At 35.0% G+C, this 24,050-nt stretch overlaps 2 protein-coding genes across 10 annotated transcripts; one reads left to right on the top strand and one right to left on the bottom strand.

The window, feature by feature from the left end:
- The first annotated feature begins 1,167 nt into the window (after nucleotides 1–1,167).
- Nucleotides 1,168–5,038, top strand: LOC130968692 (G-type lectin S-receptor-like serine/threonine-protein kinase SD1-1). 4 transcript variants are annotated; one of them, XR_009081717.1, is made up of 7 exons: nucleotides 1,168–2,638; nucleotides 3,261–3,362; nucleotides 3,458–3,615; nucleotides 3,706–3,916; nucleotides 4,049–4,286; nucleotides 4,384–4,517; nucleotides 4,607–4,709. XR_009081717.1 is itself a non-coding variant. In XM_057894093.1 (7 exons), the coding sequence occupies exons 1-7, from the start codon at nucleotides 1,333–1,335 to the stop codon at nucleotides 4,907–4,909; spliced, it is 2,406 nt and encodes an 801-aa protein (XP_057750076.1). In that variant the 5' UTR covers nucleotides 1,168–1,332; the 3' UTR covers nucleotides 4,910–5,038. The 4 variants fall into 4 exon arrangements, 3 of the variants coding, with proteins under 3 accessions (XP_057750076.1, XP_057750074.1, XP_057750077.1); XM_057894093.1 differs by having other exon boundaries at nucleotides 4,367–4,454; nucleotides 4,607–5,038; XM_057894091.1 differs by having other exon boundaries at nucleotides 1,169–2,638; nucleotides 4,367–4,517; nucleotides 4,607–5,038.
- Nucleotides 5,039–6,613: 1,575 nt separating this feature from the next.
- Nucleotides 6,614–10,184, bottom strand: LOC130968695 (G-type lectin S-receptor-like serine/threonine-protein kinase At4g27290). Of its 6 annotated transcripts, none has more exons than XM_057894100.1 (7): nucleotides 8,811–10,184; nucleotides 8,374–8,478; nucleotides 8,097–8,239; nucleotides 7,814–8,021; nucleotides 7,480–7,717; nucleotides 7,251–7,401; nucleotides 6,614–7,167 (listed from the first exon to the last, which is right to left on the bottom strand). In XM_057894100.1, exons 1-7 carry the CDS (start codon nucleotides 10,087–10,089, stop codon nucleotides 6,859–6,861), a joined length of 2,433 nt encoding a protein of 810 aa, XP_057750083.1. In that variant the 5' UTR covers nucleotides 10,090–10,184; the 3' UTR covers nucleotides 6,614–6,858. The 6 variants fall into 6 exon arrangements, 4 of the variants coding, with proteins under 4 accessions (XP_057750083.1, XP_057750084.1, XP_057750085.1 ...); XR_009081719.1 differs by having other exon boundaries at nucleotides 6,930–7,167; nucleotides 7,251–7,375; XR_009081720.1 differs by having other exon boundaries at nucleotides 7,112–7,167; nucleotides 7,251–7,357.
- Nucleotides 10,185–24,050: the final 13,866 nt, after the last annotated feature.

Here is a 24,050-nt window from a genome sequence, read left to right as displayed (position 1 = left end):
ATTTATATCACATATTAAAAATTTAATACATAATAATTTATTTAATAAACGAGATTTTTTTTTTAAATCTATATCCGTAGTTAATTATAGCTAGTTTGCGAATACTACGGTCTAAGAGTAACAAGTAATAACTGACTAATTTCTGTAACATTAAACACGGGAATCATTGAGGTTGAGACACTCGTGACTTGTTGAATACTTGAATGTTGAAGATAGAGTAGAAAGTAGAAACCCTTTCGGCCTATCGTACAAGAACACGTACGAATCATCTTAGTGATTTCAAAGACAATCTTTTCAATTATAAAGTTTGACGATGTCAACAGAGATATTAAGAAGAGTAACTTGTTAGATTAGTCCTAAAAAAATTATTTATTTTTTAAATTAATTTTTAAAATATTTTTAATTAAATTTATCTTTTAAAAATTTTAAATTAATTATGTTAATTTTTTTTATTTTTAACATCAAAATTGACACATTAAATAACAGTATAATATACATCTAATAGTTTTAATTAGTGATTTCATAATATATTTATAAAATTAAATTAAATTAACCACAAATTTAAAAATTCAAATGCCTCAAAATATCTCTTTAATTATATTTTAATTTAATTTAGTTTTATAAATTTAATATATTAATAATTAATTAAGATTTTTAAATATATATTGTAATATCACTTAATATACTATATTAAATTATTAACAAATTTTGATGATATCTATAAAAAAAATAAAAAATTAATATAATTAACTTAAAATTTTTAAAAATTAAATTTAATTACAAAAATTTAAAAATTAATTTAAAAAATAAATATTTTACAACGAATTTAACCATTTACTATAGTGTGCTATTGCAGGTAAACCAACCAACACTACATTATTTGTTTATTGTTGCCGCACGGACTTTCTCATTGACTTGGGAAAAAAGTTTTTTCACTAACGACAATGGAGACTAACAATATTCATTCAACATATGGACGCGTTTACTTATCCAGAATCATTCCTACTTTACCCATAAATCAACTTAATATTAAATTCAACATTTAATATATCTATTATTTATATTATTTAATATTTTCGACTTATACTTTTTCATTAATAAATTGTACGTCATATGTACAAAAATAAAGCAACTAAGGTTTGTTCTCATTCATGAGCACTCTTTAAAACTCTCTCCTCATTAAAACCATTAATTATGATGGAATCATCCTATTTTGATGCCTAATCAGAATTATGCTATCTAACCGAGACTTACACATCTTCATAACCGTTTTCCCTAGTACAGTGACCAAGAAAGCAGCCATTATTGCTTTGAGGAAAAATCAAAATAATTATGGACAACACCATCATCATGTTATCACTTATTTTCTTTCTTCTACTTTCCTTCATAAGAACCACCACTTCACTAGGTAGTTTTACTAGTTTAGCTCTGAATCAATCTCTTCAAGACGGTGAGACCTTAGTCTCTTCAGGTGGAACATTTGAAGTTGGTTTCTTCAGCCCTGGAAATTCAACAAACCGATACTTAGGTATATGGTACAAAAATGTGTCCCCTTTAACAGTTATATGGGTTGCCAACCGAGAAATACCACTTGAGAGCAATTCCGGAGTTTTGAAACTCAACCAAAACGGTGCACTTGTGATTCTCAGTGGCACAAACAGCACAATTTGGTCCTCATTCAACAACACACCGGGGAAATCGAGTAATCCAATCGCACAAGTCTTGGACTCGGGAAATCTTGTGTTGAAGAATACAGAAACCAAGGAGAGAAATGATTTTCTGTGGCAGAGTTTTGATTATCCAGGCGATACGTTCGTGCCGGGAGGAATGAAGATCGGATGGGACTTAGTAACTCGAAAAGAATATTTCTTATCATCTTGGAAGAGCGACGATGATCCGTCCGAGGGAGAGTATTTTCTAAGAATAGTAACAAAAGGATATCCACAGTTTTTCACATTCAAGGGATCAAAAAAGATATTCAGAGGAGGATCTTGGAATGGAGTGGGTTTTTCAGGTTATCCAACTCATCAACTGTCACAATATAGACAACGATTTCTCTTGAATGATAAACAAGTGTTTTTAGAATGCGATATACTTGACAAATCAATTGTCTCAATATATAAACTAAGAGCTTCTGGCTTAGGACAAACTTACGCTTGGACTAATCAGAGTAACACCAGAAATGTCATCTCCACCGGCGTTCAAGACGAGTGCGAACGCTTCGCTTTGTGCGGTGCCAACTCTGTATGCATTCTCGATGGTAATCTTCCAACCTGTGAATGCCTGAAAGGCTATGTTCCTAAGTTTCCTGAACAATGGAATATATCGTATTGGTCTAACGGTTGTGTTGCGAGGAATGTTAAATCTGATTGTGTCAATGGAAGTAGCAGTGATGGGTTCTGGAAATATACAGAGATGAAATTGCCGGACACTTCTTTTTCATGGTTCAGTGAGATCTTGAGCCTTGAGGATTGTCGAAACAAGTGTTTGGAGAATTGTTCTTGTACTTCTTATTCGAACTTGTATGTTCTTGATGGAGGGAGTGGCTGTTTACTTTGGTTTGATGATATGGTTGACATGAGGAGATTCACTCAAGGGGGACAAGATCTTTATATCAGAGTCCCTGCTTCTGAACTAGGTACTCACCATTTCTTTCTCATCATTAGTTTAATGCATTTTATACTTGGACATCACTCAAGAAAGATTACCCGTCAAAATTTTATATTTTAATTTCTCCATTCACCTACTGGAGCCTTCGAGCGGTTGAGTAAGCCATGGAAACAGTTACTCATGTAATTATACACTTTTTTAGTGCAACCTTTTCCCAGATCCTGTGTTAACATGGGATGCTTACGCCCTTCTTCATACTATGCCTTCTTTTCTTTGTTAAATGTTTTTATTTGTGTTCTATTTCCTTTTCAAGATCAATTTCTATGTTGTATCTTGTCCTATTACCATAGGGGCAGAAAAGAGTAACTTATATAATTGAAGGCTCACATCATGAATGTTACAAAATTCAATGTAGACAGTGAACGTCAAAGGCAGTAATATACAAGGATTAATTACCAGACTATGCTAACTAATATCAAGGAAGTTATATTAGTGATGCTTGTTAGTTATACTTTTATTTTTTAATTCCAACTTCGTCAAGCAATAAAACATAATTTAAATACATATTCCCTTAGTCATAAGAAATTAGTAACTTAATAATTGGTGATTAATAAAAAAATGTGTGCATCTTTCATATATTTATGTTGCAGATAATGGCCGCAGAAAGAAGATGATGCTGATAATAGGAATAACAGTTGGTGGGATTATTTTTGGATTAACATGTGCCTGCGCATTGATACTCAGAAAGCGAGGTACATTTTGCATGAAATAAAACATAATTTAATTAAGATCTAGTCCACATTTAATGATAGTAGTTACTTATTCATTTTATGTTCCAACCAATCAGGGGTAGCAAGATTAATTTACAGGAAGCATTATGAAAGTATACTGAAAAAAGAAGAGATTTATCTACCAACATTTGACTTTTCAGTCATAGTTAAAGCCACTCAAAATTTCTCAAGCTGTAACAAACTAGGTGAAGGTGGTTTCGGACCAGTATACAAGGTAAAAAATAAATAAATACAACTTATCCAAAACTTAAATTTCATTTCTAATAAAAAAAATTTCTAACTAGTGAATATGAAAGATCTTCAGGGCACGTTGACAAATGGTCAAGAGTTAGCTGTGAAAAGGCTTTCGAAAAATTCTGGACAAGGATTGGAAGAGTTTAAAAATGAAGTGGTGTTGATAGCTAAACTTCAGCATCGTAATCTTGTAAAGCTTCTTGGATGCTGCATAGAGGAAGAAGACATAATGTTGATCTATGAATATATGCCCAATAAAAGCTTGGACAACTTTATTTTCGGTTTGAACCTTTATCATTTGCACTAAAATATTTATGATAGTTTCTTACTGTTTATCCATTGGTTATGATACTTTGGAGTATTGCAACTGGTATATATACTAAACATACTTGTTTGTAATTGATGGCTGCTAGATGAAACTAGAAGGCACCTGCTGGAATGGCCTAAGCGTTTCAATATTATTTGTGGCATTGCTCGAGGACTCCTTTATCTTCATCAAGATTCTAGGTTAAGAATTATTCATAGAGATCTAAAAACCAGCAATATTCTACTTGATGCAAATCTGGATCCAAAAATATCTGATTTTGGCTTAGCTCGAACATTGTTAGGAGATCAAATTGAGGCAAATACAACCAAAGTTGCTGGAACATAGTAAGCTAGCATTTTTCTTTTATTATTTTCAAATGTCATTGGAATGCAACTAACTTTTGCTTAAAAAATGAATATTTTAGTGGTTACATGCCTCCAGAATATGCTGTACGTGGGCATTTCTCTACGAAATCAGACGTCTTCAGTTATGGAGTGATAGTTTTAGAGATTGTAAGTGGAAAAAAGATCAGAGAATTTTCCGATCCAGAACATTGTCATAATCTTCTTGGATATGTACGCACAATAACTTGATTATCTAACTAATTAGTATGTATATTTAATTACTCACTAATAATACACTAATTTCTTTGCTTCTCTTTTAGGCATGGAGGCTATGGAGTGAAGGAAGACAATTAGAACTACTAGATGAAGCATTAGGGGAAAGGTTCACACCTTCTGAAGCAACAAAATGCATACAAGTTGGCCTACTATGCGTTCAACAAAGGCCAGAAGATAGGCCTAACATGTCATCTGTTGTTTTGATGCTAAATGGTGAAAAATTATTGCCCAATCCAAAAGTTCCTGCATTTTACATTGAAAGAGATACCATTCCTGAATCAGATGCTTTGTTGGAAAATTGCATGTCGCGAAATGAAGTTTCCATCACAGTGTTAGAAGCTAGATAAAGTACAAAGACAAAAAGTACAAGGGTGAACCTACTAATTATTCAATACATTGCTGGTTTAAAAGAATTGTACGGTATTATGCAATTACACATTTTTATTTTATGATTTTAAAAGAGTATTTAGTGAAAAATTGCCTTATTATTCTAAAATTTATCTACATGGATATGAGTTTATATAGTTTTATTAGTAATTTTTACTATAACACCCTTACTATCAGAACTTCACACTTTTGACTGTGCTTTGATAGCGAGAATATAACGACTTCAATATATTTAATAATAAAATATGAGTCTTTAACTCAAAACTGTATCGCTGTTTTCTTTGAAAATCGGAAATACTTTTTCGTTTCAATCAAGCATGAATATATAACCCAATTTAAATCACATACACATATACTTACATATAGACATACCAAACTTCGTATACAAGTAATTTATAAATAGTAACATACATATCATTACAACTCCTATCTCTCTTACAAAATATAATAATAAAGGCGAGGAAAGACTATAACTGTATATACAATAATATAGAATACAAGCAGATGCTCGAAAGAAACTCCTTAAACTCTTCGTCCGTCTTGAAAAGAGAAATCTGTAGGGGAAGTGAGAACATCGTCTTTACTAATTTTCAATAAGGAGTTTTTAAGAATCGTCTTTGCTGATTTTTAGTAAGGGATTTTTAAAAATTGTCATAAGAAGATATTTAAAAGAAAACTATTTTTCGATTTCAGTAATCATCGCTCGTCTTATAAATCTTTTTGAAAATCAACTGTTAATCATCCAAAAACTCAAACCTTTTCGAAAACTATTAGTTAATTACCCAAAATTTAAATTCATATTTTGAATTTATTAAAATTCCAATTAAACACAATATATCGTAATCTTTCACTATATATACCAAAAGGAGTAATTTCATCAAACTTATCGCTGATTCATCCAATAACGGCCTTCGGCCCAAAACAATATCACATCACGGCCTTCGACGCAATACAAAATCAAATCACACTCCAACCACCATAATCCAAACCAACAGTCACAATCACAAGTAATGCAGTTCAAACACAATCAAGAGCATTTACATCAAGTATAGCAATTAGTAGTTAAACAGAATTATTCATATAGGCAAACCAAGTATAATATACACACCCAAACAATGTCACATAGATGCATATGATGCATGTCTGTCCTACTAGCTATGAGCTTACATGTCGGTTAAACTGTCAGAACCCGACACATCCGGTAGCTAATCCGGACATGGTCTCTCAACACGAAGAGAATTCTCAACCTTTTAGGAGGGAATCCTCAACGTCCCTTTCAGAGAAAGACTGTAATGTAACGATAAGGATTCCTCAACCTAACTCATTCATACCACTGCTAGAAATTGAATCGAAGTGAATCCTCAACCTTCTCCATTCAATTTCCCGATGTAACAAGAGAGGGAATCCTCAACCTCAACTTATCTATCACAGTAAGAGAGAGAATCCCCAATCTCAACTTGCCTATACGTGAACGGGACAAAACCACCATTCTCACTATGTCAATCCAAAACTCATTTCAATCCAACATAGTCAAACGTAACCAAAATTAAAATTAACAATACAGAATTGAATCGAAGGGAATTCTCGACTTTCTGTCCAACTTTTCAGTGCAACAAGCAAGGGAATAGACGTCAAAATCTTGAATTTGAATTATTAGTGTTAAGAACTTTTTTTTTAAATTTACAAGAAATAGTCCAACATGCAAGTATACATAGTTGCCTTTGTTACTAACGTCTGCGTATTTCTCTTGTCTGAATTATATGCGAAAGACAAGAGAAACAAAAATTCGTACCAAAAACAACAAATAAAAAAGTATAAAATTTCATGAATAAACCGTTTTTTAACCTAAAATGAGTTAGCTAGTCAGCTTAATTTATACATGATGACGACCCTTTCCTTTCTCCATATTCTATCTAGCTTCTAATATTGTTATCGAAATTTGGTTAGCTGAAAAGAATGTGTTGTTCGGCAATGAAGAATCTGCTTGAAGTTGAACACCTCTATCAATGTAAAATCCAGGAAAATTTGGTTTGGGCAACATTTTCTCGCCATTTAGCATTAGAACCACCAATGACATACTTGGCCTATCTTCTGGTCTTTGTTGCACACATAGTAAGCCCACTTGTATGCATCTTATGGCTTCAGAATGGTTGCAATTTTCCCTTGTCACTTCATCCAATAGTTCCAGTGGCCTATCCTCAGTCCATAATCTCCATGCCTAAAATCATGCTGGTAATCAAATTAGTAGAGTGGAAATCATCCAAAATTGACTCTTTAGTTCTCTCTAAAAATTTTACTTACATGTCCAAGTAGATTAAGGTAGTTTTCGGAATCTGAGAATTCTCTATTCCGTTTCGCACTTAACAACTCTAATACTATCACACCATAACTAAATACATCTGATTTCTCTGAAAATTGTCCATATACTGCATATTCAGGAGGCATATAACCACTGAAAGCATAAATTAGTAATTAAAATAAACAAACATAATATGGAGAAACAAGTCATAATTAGGTAGAAATATCTTACTATGTTCCAGCAACTCTATTCGTATTTGCCTCAACTTGATCACCAAAAAAGGTTCGAGCCAAGCCAAAATCTGATATTTTGGGATTTAAATTTGCATCTAAAAGAATATTACTAGTTTTAAGATCTCTATGTATAATCTTTAGTCTAGAATCTTGATGGAGATAAAGAAGTCCTCGAGCAATGCCGCCAATAATGTTGAAACGCTTAAGCCAATCTACTGCCTTTCTTCTTGTTTCATCTAATCAGTTATGTACAATTGTTAGCATAACTTTTGTTGTAGAAATATTAAAAATTGCCATAAACATATTTCTATATAAATTGAAATAGTTCTTACCAAAAACAAAGTGATCCAAGCTTTTGTTAGGCATGTATTCATAGACCAATATTTTTTCTTCCCCCTGAATGCAACAACCAAGAAGTTTTACAAGATTACGATGTTGAAGCTTGGCTATTAACACTACCTCATTTTTGAATTCTTCTGATCCTTGGCCAGACTTTTTTGAAAGTCTTTTAACTGCTAGTTCTTGACCATTTATAGTAGCCTGAAAAGATAAATAAAATTGTATTATAAAAAAATGTTAAGAAAAAATAAAGTCCTGGGTTGATTTTCTTATCACCTTGTATACTGGTCCAAAACCACCTTCTCCAAGTTTTTTGTTGCTTGAAAAGTTGTCTGTAGCTTTAGCTAAGACTGAGAAATCAAATATTGGGAGATCAACATCTTGTCTTTGTTTATTTTTCCTTATATTTCTTGCGAACCCTGATTGGTTGGAAAAACAACAATGGATGGATACAAAATATGAATCCATTACTCGTAGAACTTGCACAAATTTTTTTTCTAATTTCTCTTTTCTACAATGCCTATATGGAAAATTATATCATTACAGTGTTTACCTGGATATTTAATTATCATTATGATAACCCAACAGATTAATCCAAAAATAATCACTCCAACAGCAATTGCTACCGTCTTTATCTTCTTGTTTCCATGGTCATTAGCTACATTATGATCAACACAGATGTAGGACACAATTACTCAACAATTTTGACAGTAGCTCGATTGAATGAAATTGGCGAAGTTTTATTGTTTCTTTACATTGAATCCTTATAAAGGAAATATATTTTAGATTAAAAAAAAATTGAATTTCACATGACACTTAACATGCATCGCTAGTTTCAAATAATGGTGTCACCTTAAGCATGTCATCTCTAATTGCAATACCATAATATTCATATAATTGAGGTAACTAACAAACACACTTTCTTCTAAAATTAATTTAACCTGCTCAAAAGTTACCTAAAAGAAGAAGAATTAAAAACAAAAGAGTTACCTAACTCAGAACTAGGGACTTTGATGTAAAGGTCTTGACCCTCTTGTGAGAATTGCCGAATGTCAATAAGGTGATCAAACCAAAGCAGACAACCAGTTCCTCCATTACGAATATCCAAATTCGCATAAGCCGTACAAGAACAATTTTTCAAGCATGACTTCTGACATTCCTCAAGATTCATTGCCTTATTAAACCATGAAGAAGATGTGTCCGGCAATTTCATGTCTTTGTACCTCAAGAAGCCTTGTGTGTTATTACACGCCGATGAAGTCTTCCTAGTCTTTCTAACACAACCATTGGACCAATATGACACATTCCATTGTTGAGGAAACTTGGGAACATATCCTTTGAGGCATTCACATGATGCAACATTATCACCAATGTTGCATACAGAATTCGAACCGCAGAATGCATAACTGTCGCATGCATCCTGCCCCCCGGACGTAGTAGTTTCGGCAGTTTGACTTGTCCATACCATGTTTTCCCAACCACCTGAAGGGGTGGCTCTAAATATTTTGAAAATTGATCTATCAAGTATATCAAACTCATAATACACCTCTCTATCATTGAATACAAATTCTCGTTTAAAAATGCTCTGTTGCAGATTCGGATATCCAGTGAAATAAATGCCATTCCATGAGCCCTCTCTAGCGTTAATGAAGGATCCTTTCATCTGAACTAGTTGCGGATACCCTTTACGATCAATTTTGATGGAATATTCTCCCACTGCAGGGTCATCTGTACTTTTCCAGCTTGACAAATATCTATCTATGCCAGATTTTAGTCCGAGCTTCATTCCCGGCATCAAAGTGTCACAGGGATAATCAAAACTCTGCCACAAGAAGCTGCCCTCATCCTGCCCACTTTTCACCACAAGATTTCCTGAATCAAAGAGCTCTGCTGTTGAATTACTCAAATTAAAGGCTTCGTCTGATACCTTGGACGACCAAAGAATAGTAGCGTTTGCCCCGGTGCGAAGTTGAAGAATCCCCATTTTGTTTAACATGAGGATCCCTGACTTGTTGTGGAGTGGTGTTTCTCTGTTGGCCACCCACACAACTGTTTGCTTTCCTGATACGTCTGTGTACCAGACACCCAAATATCGATTTGTTGAAGTTCCAGGGCTGAAGAAACCCAGTTCGAAACTTGCATCAGCTGAAAGCAAAGTCTCGCCACCATCACGAATACATTCACTCATTCCTAAACTGTGTAAAGAAGTAGAGCCTCTCATGTAGGATACTAGAAATAACAAAATAAGTAACATTTTCAAGTTTCCCATTAATGTCTTTCACGAGCCCCGAATGAGCTTTCCTGGTTGGTTTATTGACAAAATGTTCATTAAATTAAATTAAATAACAATAAAAACCAAAAATGAGTAGGCTCTTTCTGTGCGCAATGAACCAATAGATGCCAGGAAACTAAAATAGCCGTGTAACTCGGGCAATCCAACATTTTTTACACGTGCTTTGATTTTTCATATCATCTGTAACAATCAAACAGTCATAGAGCCTTGAAATTAAGATAGGTGCCATCATAAATATCAATTTCAATGGTTCCCTCTCAATCAATGATCGCAAGTTGCAACGAGATAGTAATTAATCAACTAAATCTATCCAAAACGTCAAATGGTGCATTGAATTATAGAAAATCGATGAACCGAATTTTTAAACGGTTTGATTTAATTTTTGAATCATTTAAGGATTAGAACCGGTCAAAACTTGCGGGTTTCTAAAATTAATAAAGATATGGTTCAAAGTTAAGTTTTTTTTGTGCTTGGATGTCCTTCTTGTCATTATACTATATTATTTCTTATTATTTTAAATATTAATTATTAATTATATAGTAAAAATATACAATAATTTTTTTAAATATTATTTTAATTTTATACTCACTTATATTTAAATTAATTAAATTTATTATTATTCATAATTATTAATATAAATATAATTAAATATGTATAAATAAAAATATTAGATATAATATTTATTAATATTATATCTAATATTTATTAATATTATTTTTCAATAAATACATATTGTATATAACAATATAATAAATATAAACTAATTAGTTAGTTATTAAAATAAAAATATTTACTTTAATATAAAAATAAAATTTTAAAAAAATTTATCATAAAAAAATATTAAAATTTTATATACGTATTTAATAATAACCAGATTATAACTTGTTGATTATAATTTGTTAAAACTTAATTGTTTTTAAAATAGAATAAAGATATATATTTTAAATTTTATTTTTAAGATTTTGACTATTTTATATTTTTTATTTACGTAAGACCATTTCTACCAGTTCAACTAATAATTTATCGGTTAAATTAATAAACTAATAGTTTAACCGATTCGATTATCAGTTTGATTTTGATAACTATGCCTCCTCATGTCAACAACTTAACAAACTAGCTAATTAATTTATAACAAAATCGTGATTTTACAATAATAAAATAATAATTTAATGCTGATTTTACGCGTCACTCTTCTTTCAGTTCGCATTCTTCCACCAATCATCAATTATACCGCGTCGTGTGTTTTCCTGCGAGCATCAATTTTCTACAGTATTTTGTGTGCCTTTCACCATTAATTTTATAACATTGCAAAAAGAACATCCAAAATTATTATAAAAAATGTTTAAATTTCAAATAAAATAAAACATTTAAAATTTAACGAAAAGAAATATTTAAAACTTGAAAAAAAATGGTGAAACTCAGGTAGGAATGTCAATGGGGCAGGGCGGGGTGGGGATGCCTACCTGTTCTCCATTCCCGCCCCCAGATTTATTCCCCGTCCCCGCCCCTGTTTTCCGCCGTGGGGGAATATTGCTCCCCATTTTCATTCTCCACAAGGCCCCATTCTTCGTGGGGACTCCATTCCTTATCTATCTGATAGTTCTAACTAATTATTAATTTCCATATGAATAGAGGTGTAAGTATCCATTCTATACAAAAAGTCTAAACAATAAGATGGTGACTTTTTCGAAATGACGCAATGAGGGGACGCAACGGCAAGCCAGAGGATAGAGAAGTGGACAAGGTGGGAGACGTGGCAATAGAGAGGAGAATGGACATAACGACAAAGTTACGAAAAGGAACGCCGCAAATAGAGAGCATGACGCGGTGAGGATCATGGCACGGTGAGGTGTGACAATGCGGTGAGAAGGGAGAGGTGGCTGCAGAGAGGTTGGATGGAGTATGGACAATGTTAGAGATTTCTGAATTGAAGAAGAGTTATGCAAATGAGGATTAGGAGTTTTGAGTTTCTATGTGTGCGTGCGTGCGTGTGTGTGAAATGACTAAAAACATATATGAGAAATAAACTATTAAGGACAATTCAGTAAATTTATGAACTTCGAGAATTAGCGGGAATAGGACGGGTATCCCCGCTCGGGTCCCGCGTCTGCCTCGGGGTAATTTTGTCCCCCATCCCCATTCCCACGGAAAAAATTCCCCACAGTCGGATCCCCAGTCGGGACAGTCCCCGCAGGGATCCCCGCGTCTCGGGGAGTTTTGCCATCCCTACTCAGATGCAGTTAACTTTACGTGAAGTTGATATTTGAGAGCTATTAGATGAAAAATTTAGTCAAATCATTCAAATCATTTAACGTCTTTTAACTATTAACTTTACGTGAAGTTGACTGCACCTGAGTTTTCACAATTTTTTTTGTCAAATTTTAAATGTTTCTTTTTATTAAATTTTAAATATTTTATTTTATTTGAGGTTTAAACATTTTTTTTATAATAATTTTGGATGTTCTTTTTGCAATGTTACAAAATTAATCATTCTTCCGATACAATGTAGCAAACGAGTTGTGATGAACGGCACAAACTTCCAACGAAACAACAAATGGCAACGGCAGAAGACTGATATTAGTGCGGTGGCGGAGGTAACCATGCGGAAGAGTATTGTCGTTGGAGAAAGAAGCCGTGAAAGAGGGAAGAGAAGGATGAGGATTTCAATTATTTTTTTGAACTGTGAGAGGGAGTAAAAGTGAGTTTGGGATGATCATTGTCAAATACATGGATTGACTTGTAGGAGAATTTGGATGATCAAACTGGAGGTAGACCGGGCTTAAAATAACCTTTTACACAGGAAAGTCTACCGGTTTCCTAAGTTATTCCCGACCATTCTCTTCAACACTAATATTATAAGCACATGTTGTTATCATTACATACAACCTTTCCTATCCAATTATTAGCATATTCTTATCATGTCTAACTTACCGGATGCATAGTGGTGTGGAATATTTTTTGCTATTCAGATCTTGATGAAATATGGGAACTCGTCAACTCGTGCAGCAACAAACTATGTCGAGCATGGTACTTGTAAAGACGTTTCAATGTTTAAGTGAGCTTTGTGTGTCTTGTGTTGAGTCAAGAATTGAATGTTAATTCTTGTGATGATAAGCATAATTGGTGTTTTTTATTTTAATTTATTTTTTTATAAGTATTATATTAATCATTGTTCTGAAAATTAAACTAGATTGGCCGGTCGGATCGGTCAAATTGCAAATCGAACACCAACACGGTTTGGTCCAATATAAAAAATCGTTCAACTTAAAATCGCTTCTGAATCGTTGAATCACTCAAGAATCGGTCGGTCAGACCGAACTAGAATCCAGCGGGTTCTTGTGAAACGTCGTCATTTAGGGTTTGCTAATTAGGGATAAAAAAATCCTGCTTCTCCCACGAGCTATTCCTAATTTCCCCACTTTTAAACTATCTACTCTCTCTCAACTCTTAACTCTCTCCATCATCGCAAGGAAAGACTCAGCGTCGCTACCATCCGTTGCACTTAGGGACCACCGTATCTTCCTCTGGTCGTCTATGGCTTCGCGCTTCTTCCTCATTACACAATCAGTGTGTCTTCCTCAAGCCTAGCGTGAGTCGTTGGTCATCGTCTGCTTATGTAACACCCTACCACACAGAGCTTTACGCCTAAGACGTAAATCAGAGGTGGTGAGGTTCTACGACCTCTAACAGTAAAAATACTTATATATGTGACAAGAGTAATATAATTAAGAGCCTTGAAAGGAACGGTATGATCAATAAATAAAAACGAAAGTACAACGCTCATGGTCAACGATAAGACGAAAAGCTTATATAGAAAATCAAAAGACAGATATATATAGGATTCCAACAAGTAAATATAATTAAGCTCTAGGCTCGACATGTGAAGCAAAGGTCGGCCAGAGTATATATATATATAACCCAAAATATCCCGGACTCGAAAAACTAACATCCTGTTTCTCTAAGTCAATCTCTAAGAGGGACAAACATAAAATACAAGATGGAGAATCTATATACATATATAAACACATAAATAAAATACAACCCTAAGTCCTTAGAGTTCTTCGCTTCTTCAAAGTCTCCAGAATGCTCAGTGAGATACCTCCTGACATGCATCTGAAAACCACAATATATGTATGGAATCAGAACCGGGGGTTCTCAGTATTGTAAAGGTGTCCACGTACATAAGATATAAGGTCTTGGGAAAGCCAGCGGCAATCTTAGAACTCCGACACTCAGATTTAAGTCTTAAAATTTATAAATTGAAAACCATAAATAGGGTAGGTTATCTAAGGTTCTTATTTCTAATTCCTTTCTAACTTAAGCCCTAATTTCCGCCTTCCTCCAATCCTCCAAAACTTTGGTGCATAGACAAGCAATACAAACAAAACAAACACAAGTAGGATACAGATACAGTAAGTAGCAAATATAGCAGGTAAGCATAATAATCACATAGGCAAGCCTAATTAATGCACAATCAGACAAAACACACATATGCATATGATGTATGCCTACCCTATGATTGATGATATCATCTGTCGGTTATATAGCCAACCCCGACATGTCTTGGTAGTTAACTATGGACAGAAATACCCTTCGCAGAGCAAGCGGGGCTGAGCCACAACCTCCCTTGCTACTACCCGATCAATCTAGAGCAAGTGAAATAACCACTACTGTTGCTACTACTCAGGTGGGTGTTTATAAGCTCAATCTGGAGCAAGCAGGACGAACCACAATCCTTGCTATTGCTCAGGTATCTCAAACATTGACTCGGAGCAAATGGGACGAACCACAATCCTTGCTACTGCCCAAGTATCACAAACATACATTCATTCAATCTTAATCAGATAAACCATTCTTCCATCCAAATTAACTAATACAAAATTTTCCAAAAATTCTCATAAAATTTCGGCAGTACGTCTCCTAAAACTCGGACTTTGCCATCCTTTTCGAGTCACATCCAAACCACTCAATCACAATCACTCACACACACACACACACATTCAACGATTCTCCACAACCTATCCTCATCATCATTTACTATCAATATTATTTATCACATTTATTATTCATTTCAAATCTCATCATTATAATTCAATATCATTCATCAATCATCAATCATCCTCATCATCATTATTTACAATAATTGATAATCAATCATCATGCATTTCAACCACCCACTCAACAATTTTCAACAACGAGTTACTAAACCTCAACCTTCTATATCATATAACTTATCCTGTGGTCATCTAGCCTATATTTTCACGAAACATTATGTATTATCTACGAGAAACCAAAATCATACCTTGGCCGATTCCTCCCTAAGCCCAGAACACCTCAAAATTCTCTCCTTTCACAAGCTCCAAGCCTCCAAACGTCAATTTCTCAAGCCTAATTACCCGGATTTCATTCCAAACTACCCAATCAAACTCCAAGTCAACCAGAACACAATCTATTTCACACAATATCACTATAATCATCATAGAGTTCACTAATTTAATAATTCACAAGGGTTTAACAGTTTCTTACCTTACCCACGAATCTATTGGACAAAATCCAGTGATTATCCACTATTAGAGTTCACCACTTTGTTTGAATAAAATTGAAGAGAATTTCGAGAAGAACACGTAGCCGCTAACAGCTCGTCAATTATAACTCCGGATTGAAAGTTATGGACGATTGAAAATCGGAAGGGAGGGTTACGGGTTTTTTTACGCTAATCTCTCTCTCCTTCAACATTTTCTAGGTATGAAGAAGATGAAGGTGTTCTCGGTGTTTAATAGGTTGGGTCGTGGGCCCAATTTGGGCATAGTTCAATTGGTTCAGCTCGTTGGCCCGTTTTTTGACCAAAATTTTTAAAATTAGTGTTAAAACTCATATTTTAATTATTTATACTTTATTAAATTATAAAATTTAATTTTTTAATTTTTTAAATAATAATTAATTTATTAGTTAATTATTTACTAATTACTCGGGGTTTACAGCTTAGCCGCTCGTCTGCTGTTGGCCGTCGCACTCAGGCACAACTGCCTTGGTTTGGTCGTCGTGGTGGAACGTGGAAGTCTCAAAGAGTCCAACCACTCTACTCCTCATTCACCAATAGTCCAAGCCCTCTACTCAGCCGTGGTTCTGCCGCCGTCCATCATCCTGCTCGTCGTTTGGTCTCCATCTCTATTGGGCTTCTATCCCTCTGCTCAGACTTCTCAAAACATTGATTTTTTTGGGATTTCACTAGTGCTGGTATGCTACTTAGATTGAAATTTTTCTCAATGAATGATTAGATATGCTCTTGTGCTGTATTGTATTCTGTTTTCTTGTTTTGGATTGAATCATTGATTAGAATGATTAGTTGATTGTAGTTCAACTGGTTAATATTTGTTAAAATTGTGCTGAAAACTTTGCTAATCTTTAAAATTATGTTGAAATTTTTGTTAAAAGTATGTCAGAGAAGAAGTAAATTATGCTGAAAATTTATTAAAATGATGATCAACGTTTTGTTAGGAAAAAAGTAAATTGATTTGAATAATTAGTTGATTGTAGTTCACCGGTTAATATTTGTTAAAATTGTCCTAAAAACTTTGTTAATTCTTATTAAAATTATGCTAAAAAATTTATTAAAAGTCTATCAGGGAAGAAGTAAATTATGCTGAAAATTTATTAAAATGATGATCAACCTTTTGTTAGGAAAAGCTAAATTGATTTGAATGATTAATTGATTGTAATTCACTAGTTAATGTTTGTTAAAACTGTGTTGAAAATTCGTTAATCTTTATTAAAATTATACTGAAAATTTTGTTAAAATTATTTTATTATAAAACAATTTTTTTAGTTGAACCGACGATTGAATTGGTTAAACCAATAAATTAGTAATTAGAACGATTCGATGACCGCTCCAGTTTTCAGAACTTTGATATTAATGGATAGAAAATTAAATTTCACAATCAAGTAATTGTTTTTAAAAGCATACTGGAATTAGAGTGCATTTAGCTTTTCTTATCTAAGTTAGGTGATTACTTATAGGTTACTAAGCTTGGGATATCTTTAATAAGTTACAAGAGTGTGAATCTTTTGGAATTGGTATTTGTAATAATTTTTTATTATAGTAAAAATTTTACTATTGTTTGTGATGGAAACTAGACGTAGGTCATTATTAAGTCCATATATTACTATAATTTTTTTTTATTGAAAAGAGTGAAATTTATCAATTTAACTTGCAATTAGTCCTTCTAATTGCATACTTTTGTGAATATTTTTCTAATTGAGTTTAACCGATTAAATATATTTTTTATGCTTTAAAAATTATCAAATTAATTCTACTTTTATTTTATTCGATATCTTAATATGTTTATTTAAGTTGTTTAAGGTTTATGAGGCAAGAATATCTTAAAAAGATGGAAGAAAAACATACAAAAGTAGAGATTTTATAAAGAAATGAAGAATTGGTGAAGCTGCAGAGATGCATACGTATCATATCGAGCTTGTATCCCGTTAAAAAAAACCACGTGATTCACGATTTTGAACTTATTTTTTGCTTAATTCAACCCATTTCTGATGCATTTAAAGAAAGCAAGGATGGATAATCAAACACAACACTTCATATACTAATTTTTTTTCTTTTATTTTAAGAGTTTTGAGACCTTGAATTCTAAAGAGAGAAGCTCCAACTTCTCTCTAAAATTCAAGGATTTCTTATGAATTTCTCTTTAGTTCTAGGTTTTAATTTTGTTTAATTGTAGTTCTTAGTTTATAATTTGTTATTTTGCTACTCTAGTTCCTTAGAATTTATTATTACTTTCTCTATTTGTTATTTTAAGTTCTTGAATTCTTGTTGAATTCTCACTTTTCTTTAATGAATTTGATGTTTTATATTTTATTATTGCTTATTTGAGATGTTAGTATTGTTTTTTTAAATTGGGTAGTAGTAAATTTTACTAATTCTTACCATTTATGATGCCTTATATTTATGCCTTCTAAGTGTTTGATTGCCTCACTTAGCTATAAAGTAGATTTTTATTCTTGGCTTGGATTAAAAACTCAGGTAAACTTGAATTAGTAATGTCCAAGTTAATTGATAATTTAGAGATGCTAATTAATTTTGTTTTCGATAATTCTAATCTTTTACTAAGTTAGTTAGGACTTACAGATTAGGGTTAGTTAAACTTAATTGACTTTCTTTAATTTGTAGAAATTGGCGAATTAAATTTACTCTTTATAATTATTATGTTGTGGATAATATATCCTGTATAATAAAGAACAAAGAACAGCTGAGTGAGAACAACATGAGAGCGCGAGAGAGGGATCGAGAGCGTGTGAGGTGGGGAATCACAGGAGGGAAAGAACTAAACAGAGTAAACATATTAAAGATCCTAGGGTTTTGAACAAAGAAGAGTATCAACGTTTGGAGCTTGATTCCTTCTCCGTCTTCGTCGACAACTTGCCGGAAGATATATCAAAGAGAGAACTCTTTCATATGTTCAAATGGACATGCAGAATAATCGACATATATCTGTCGCAAAAGAATAAAAATGGACATATCTATCTGTTTGCTTTCATACGGTACACTACAAAAGGAGGAGCTTTGAAGGCTGTTGCAGAGATGAACAGTGTGGTGTTGAGAGGCAAAAGACTATTCATTGGAGAGGTGAAGTATAGAATAGGAGTGGGGATGCAGAACACGAGAGGCAAAGAAGTGAAGGTGATTACCAGACAGGATGATGGAGAAAACAATTCGCAGGCAAGAAGTGTGAGAGTAGAGCACAAGAAATTGGCAAGGCAGGTGTCGGATGCACCCATCAAAGACCCAAATAATAATGGATGGATAAAAAAGGTAGAAGTACCGGTAGCTAATGAGAATGTCGTATGGCTGCAGAGAAGTATCGTCAGAGGTACGAGTTGGCGATCGATTTTAAAGCACTACAGCAAAAGATTCATAGGGACTGGTCAGAGGTAACACAAGTACAAAAACTGGGAGCATATAAAGCAATGAAAACGTTTAACACGATGCTTAGTGCTTGGTGCACGAAGTTGTGATCATCAATGGCGCCATCAACATGGTACGCTCTATTGCAATCTCAACTCTTTATCACAACTTCGCACAACTAACCAGCAAGTGCACTGGGTCGTCCAAGTAATAAACCTTACGCGAGTAAGGGTCGATCCCACGGAGATTGTTGGTATGAAGCAAGCTATGGTCATCTTGTAAATCTCAGTCAGGCGGATTCAACTGGTAATGAGGATTAATGAATAAAACATAAGATAAAGATAGAGATACTTATGTAATTCATTGGTGAGAATTTCAGATAAGCGTATGGAGATGCTTTGTCCCTTCCGTCTCTCTGCTTTCCTACTGTCTTCATTCAATCCTTCTTACTCCTTTCCATGGCAAGCTGTATGTTGGGCATCACCGTTGTCAGTGGCTACAGTTTCGTCCTCTCAGTGAAAATGTTCAACGCGCTCTGTCACAGTACGGCTATTCAGCTGTCGGTTCTCGATCATGTCGGAATAGAATCCAGTGATTCTTTTGCGTCTGTCACTAACGCCCCACAATCATGAGTTTGAAGCTCGTCACAGTCATTCAATCCTTGAATCCTACTCAGAATACCACAGACAAGGTTTAGACCTTCCGGATTCTCTTGAATGCCGCCATCAATTCTAGCTTATACCACGAAGATTCTAATTAAGGAATCCAAGAGATATCCACTCAATCTAAGGTAGAACGGAGGTGGTTGTCAAGCACACGTTCATAGGTGAGAATGATGATGAGTGTCACGGATCATCACCTTCATCAAGTTGAGGAACAAGTGATATCTTGGAACAAGAATAAGCTGAATTGAATAGAAGAATAATAGTAATTGCATTAATACTCGAGGTACAGCAGAGCTCAACACCTTAATCTATGGTGTGTAGAAACTCCACCGTTGAAAATACATAAGAACAAGGTCTAGGCATGGCCGAGAGGCCAGCCCCCAAAACGTGATCTAAGATAGCATAAAACTCTCCAAGATGAGAATACAATAGTAAAAAGGTCATATATGTAGAGAACTAGTAGCTTAGGATTTACAAAGATGAGTAAATGACATAAAAATCCACTTCCGGGCCCACTTGGTGTGTGCTTGGGCTGAGCATTGAAGCTTCTATGTGTAGAGACTTTTCTTGGAGTTAAACGCTAGCTTTGGTGCCAGTTTGGGCGTTTAACTCCCATTCTTGTGCCAGTTCCGGCGTTAAACGCCAGAACTCTTGAGCTGACTTGGAACGCCTATTTGGTCCATCAAATCTCGGGCAAAGTATGAACTATTATACATTGCTGGAAAGCCCAGGATGTCTACTTTCCAACGCAATTAAGATCGTGCCAATTGGGCTTCTGTAGCTCCAGAAAATCCACTTCGAGTGCAGGGAGGTTAGAATCCAACAGCATCTGCAGTCCTTTTCAGCCTCTAAATTAGATTTTTGCTCAGGTCCCTCAATTTCAGCCAGAAAATACCCGAAATCACAGAAAAATACATAAAATCATAGTAAAGTCCAGAAAAGTGAATTTTAACTAAAAACTAATAAAAATATAATAAAAACTAACTAAAACATACTAAAAACATACTAAAAACAATGCCAAAAAGCGTATAAATTATCCGCTCATCACAACACCAAACTTAAATTGTTGCTTATTCCCAAGCAATTGAAAATCAAATAAGATAAAAAGAAGAGAATATGCAATGAATTCCAAAAACATCTATGAAGATCAGTATTAATTAGATGAGCGGGGCTTTTAGCTTTTTGCCTCTGAACAGTTTTGGCATCTCACTCTATCCTTTGAAATTCAGAATGATTGGCTTCTATAGGAACTCAGAATCCAGATAGTGTTATTGATTCTCCTAGTTAAGTATGATGATTCTTGAACACAGCTACTTTATGAGTCTTGGCTGTGGCCCAAAGCACTCTGTCTTCCAGTATTACCACCGGATACATACATGCCACAGACACATAACTGGGTGAACCTTTTCAGATTGTGGCTCAGCTTTGCTAGAGTCTCCAATTAGAGGTGTCCAGGGTTCTTAAGCACACTCTTTTTGCCTTGGATCACGACTTTATTTTTTTCTTTTTCTCTTTTCTCTCTCTTTTTTTTTTCATTTTTTTTGTATTCACTGCTTTTTCTTGCTTCAAGAATCATTTTTATGATTTTTCAGATCCTCAGTAACATGTCTCCTTTTTCTTCATTCTTTCAAGAGCCAGTATTCATGAACAACAAATTCAAAAGACATATGCACTGTTCAAGCATACATTCAGAAATCAAAAGTATTGCCACCACATCAAAATAATTAATCTGTTATAAAATTTAAAATTCATGCAATTCTTCTCTTTTTCATTTAAGAACATTTTTCATTTAAGAAAGGTGATGGATTCATAGGACATTCATAACTTTAAGGCATAGATACTAAGACACTAATGATTATAAGACACAAACATAGATAAACATAAGCATGAAAATTCGAAAAGCAGAAAAATAAAGAACAAGGAGATCAAAGAACGGGTCCACCTTAGTGATGGCGGCTTGTTTTTCCTCTTGAAGATCTTATAGAGTGCTTGAGCTCCTCAATGTCTCTTCCTTGCTTTTGTTGCTCCTCTCTCATGATTCTTTGATCTTCTCTAATTTCATGGAGGATGATGGAATGTTCTTGGTGCTCCACCCTTTGTTGTCCCATGTTGGAACTCAATTCTCCTAGGGAGGTGTTGATTCGCTCCCAATAGCTTTGTGGAGGAAAGTGCATCCCTTGAGGTATCTCAGGGATTTCATGATGAGGAATTTCCTCATGTCTATGTCTATGAGTGGGATCTCCTGTTTGCATTGAGCTCCTTCCACACAGATACCCATGAGGACTTAGTCCAACCTTTGATTAAAGTTGACCTTTTTTGAGTTTGAAAAGGGACCTCGGGGATCACCTTCTTCATGGCCACAACTTCATAGAAGTGGTCTTGATGCACCCTTAAGATGAATCTCTCCATCTCCCATAACTCGGAGGTGGAAGCTTTTGCCTTCCCTTTCCTCTTTCTAGAGGTTTCTCCGGCCTTAGGTGCCATAAATGGTTATAGAAAAATAAAAAGCAATGCTTTTACCACACCAAACTTAGAAGGTTTGCTCGTCCTCAAGCAAAAGAAGAAAGAAGAGAGTAGAAGAAGAAGAAAGAGAGGAGATGGAGGTGGCTTTGTTTTTCGGCCAAGGGGGAGAAGTAGTGTGTAAGTTGTGTGAAAATGAAGGAGTGAAGATGGGTGTATATAGGGGTGGGGAGAGGGGTGGGGTTCGGCCATTATGGGTGGGTTTGGGAGGGAAAGTGGTTTAAATTTGAATGGTGAGGTAGGTGGGGTTTTATGAAGGATGGAAGTGAGTGGTGAAGAAAATGGTGGGATTTGATAGGTGAGGGGTTTTTTGGGGAAGAGGTATTGAGGTGATTGGTGAATGGGTGAAGAAGAGAGAGAGTGGTGGGGTAGGTGGGGATCCTGTGGGGTCCACAGATCCTGAGGTGTCAAGAATAATTCATCCCTGCACCAAGTGGCGAGCAAAAATGCCCTTTCTGCCAATCCTGGCGTTAAATGCCAGGCTGGTGCCTATTTTTGGCATTTAACGCCAGCTTCTTGCCCATTCCTGGCGTTAAACGCCAGTCTGGTGCCCCTTTCTGGCGTTAAACGCCCAGAATGGTGCCAGACTGGGCGTTAAACGCCCATTTGCTACCCTTACTGGCGTTTAAACGCCAGCAAGTTTTTCCTCCAGGGTGTGCTATTTTTCTTTCTGTTTTTCATTCTGTTTTTGCTTTTTCAATTGATTTTGTGACTTCCCATGATCATCAACCTACAGAAAACATAAAATAACAATGGAAAATAGATAAATATAACATTGGGTTGCCTCCCAACAAGCGCTTCTTTAATGTCAATAGCTTGACAGTGGGCTCTCATGGAGCCTCACAGATGGTCAGAGCAATGTTGGAACCTTCTAACACCAAACTTAGAGTTTGAATGTAGGGGTTCAACACCAAACTTAGAATTTGGTTGTGGCCTCCCAACACCAAACTTAGAGTTTGACTGTGGGGGCTCTGTTTGACTCTGTTTTGAAAGAAGCTCTTCATGCTTCCTCTCCATGGTTACAGAGGGATATCCTTGAGCCTTAAACACAAGGGATTCTTCATTCACTTGAATGATCAATTCTCCTCTGTCAATATCAATCACAGCCTTTGCTGTGGCTAGGAAGGGTCTGCCAGATGGATTCATCCATGCACTTCCCAGTCTCTAGGACTATGAAATCAGCAGGGATGTAATGGTCTTCAATCTTTACCAGAACATCCTCTACAAGTTCATAAGCTTGTTTTCTTGAATTGTCTGCCATCTCTAGTGAGATTCTTGCAGCTTGTACCTCAAAGATCCCTAGCTTCTCCATTACAGAGAGAGGCATGAGGTTTATGCTTGACCCTAGGTCACACAGAGGCTTCTCAAAGGTCATGGTGCCTATGGTACAAGGTATTGAGAACTTCTCAGGGTCCTGCCTCTTTTGAGGTAGTCTCTGCCTAGTCAAGTCATCCAGTTCTTTGGTGAGTAAAGGGGGTTCATCCTCCCATGTCTCATTACCAAATAACTTGTCATTTAGCTTCATGATTGCTCTAAGGTATTTAGCAACTTGCTCTTCAGTGACATATTCGTCCTCTTCAGAGGAAGAATACTCATCAGAGCTCATGAATGGCAGAAGTAGATCCAATGGAATCTCTATGGTCTCAGTGTGAGCCTCAGATTCCCATGGTTCCTCATTAGGGAACTCATTGGAGGCCAGTGGACTCCATTGAGGTCTTCCTCAGTGGTGCTCACTGCCTCTTCCTCCTCTCCAAATTTGGCCATGTTGATGGCCTTACACTCTCCGTTTGGATTCTCTTCTGTATTGCTTGGAAGAGTACTAGGAGGGAGTTCAG

Source organism: Arachis stenosperma, chromosome 3 (assembly GCF_014773155.1).
Source record: "Arachis stenosperma cultivar V10309 chromosome 3, arast.V10309.gnm1.PFL2, whole genome shotgun sequence".
NCBI lineage: Eukaryota > Viridiplantae > Streptophyta > Magnoliopsida > Fabales > Fabaceae > Arachis > Arachis stenosperma.
This window is presented reverse-complemented; position numbering and strand designations above follow the sequence as displayed.

What these genes read in the sequence shown, in the direction of transcription:
- LOC130968695 (XM_057894100.1), bottom strand. Translation starts at nt 10,089, where the DNA reads ATGGGAAACTTGAAAATGTTACTTATTTTGTTATTTCTAGTATCCTAC. An exon ending in GTTTTGGACCAGTATACAAG is followed by an intron (nt 8,022 to 8,096) that starts GTGATAAGAAAA and finishes TTATCTTTTCAG; the next exon opens with GCTACTATAAATGGTCAAGA. An exon ending in CTTGGATCACTTTGTTTTTG is followed by an intron (nt 7,718 to 7,813) that starts GTAAGAACTATT and finishes ATAACTGATTAG; the next exon opens with ATGAAACAAGAAGAAAGGCA.
- LOC130968692 (XM_057894091.1), top strand. Translation starts at nt 1,333, where the DNA reads ATGGACAACACCATCATCATGTTATCACTTATTTTCTTTCTTCTACTT. An exon ending in ATTGATACTCAGAAAGCGAG is followed by an intron (nt 3,363 to 3,457) that starts GTACATTTTGCA and finishes CCAACCAATCAG; the next exon opens with GGGTAGCAAGATTAATTTAC. An exon ending in GTCATAATCTTCTTGGATAT is followed by an intron (nt 4,518 to 4,606) that starts GTACGCACAATA and finishes CTTCTCTTTTAG; the next exon opens with GCATGGAGGCTATGGAGTGA.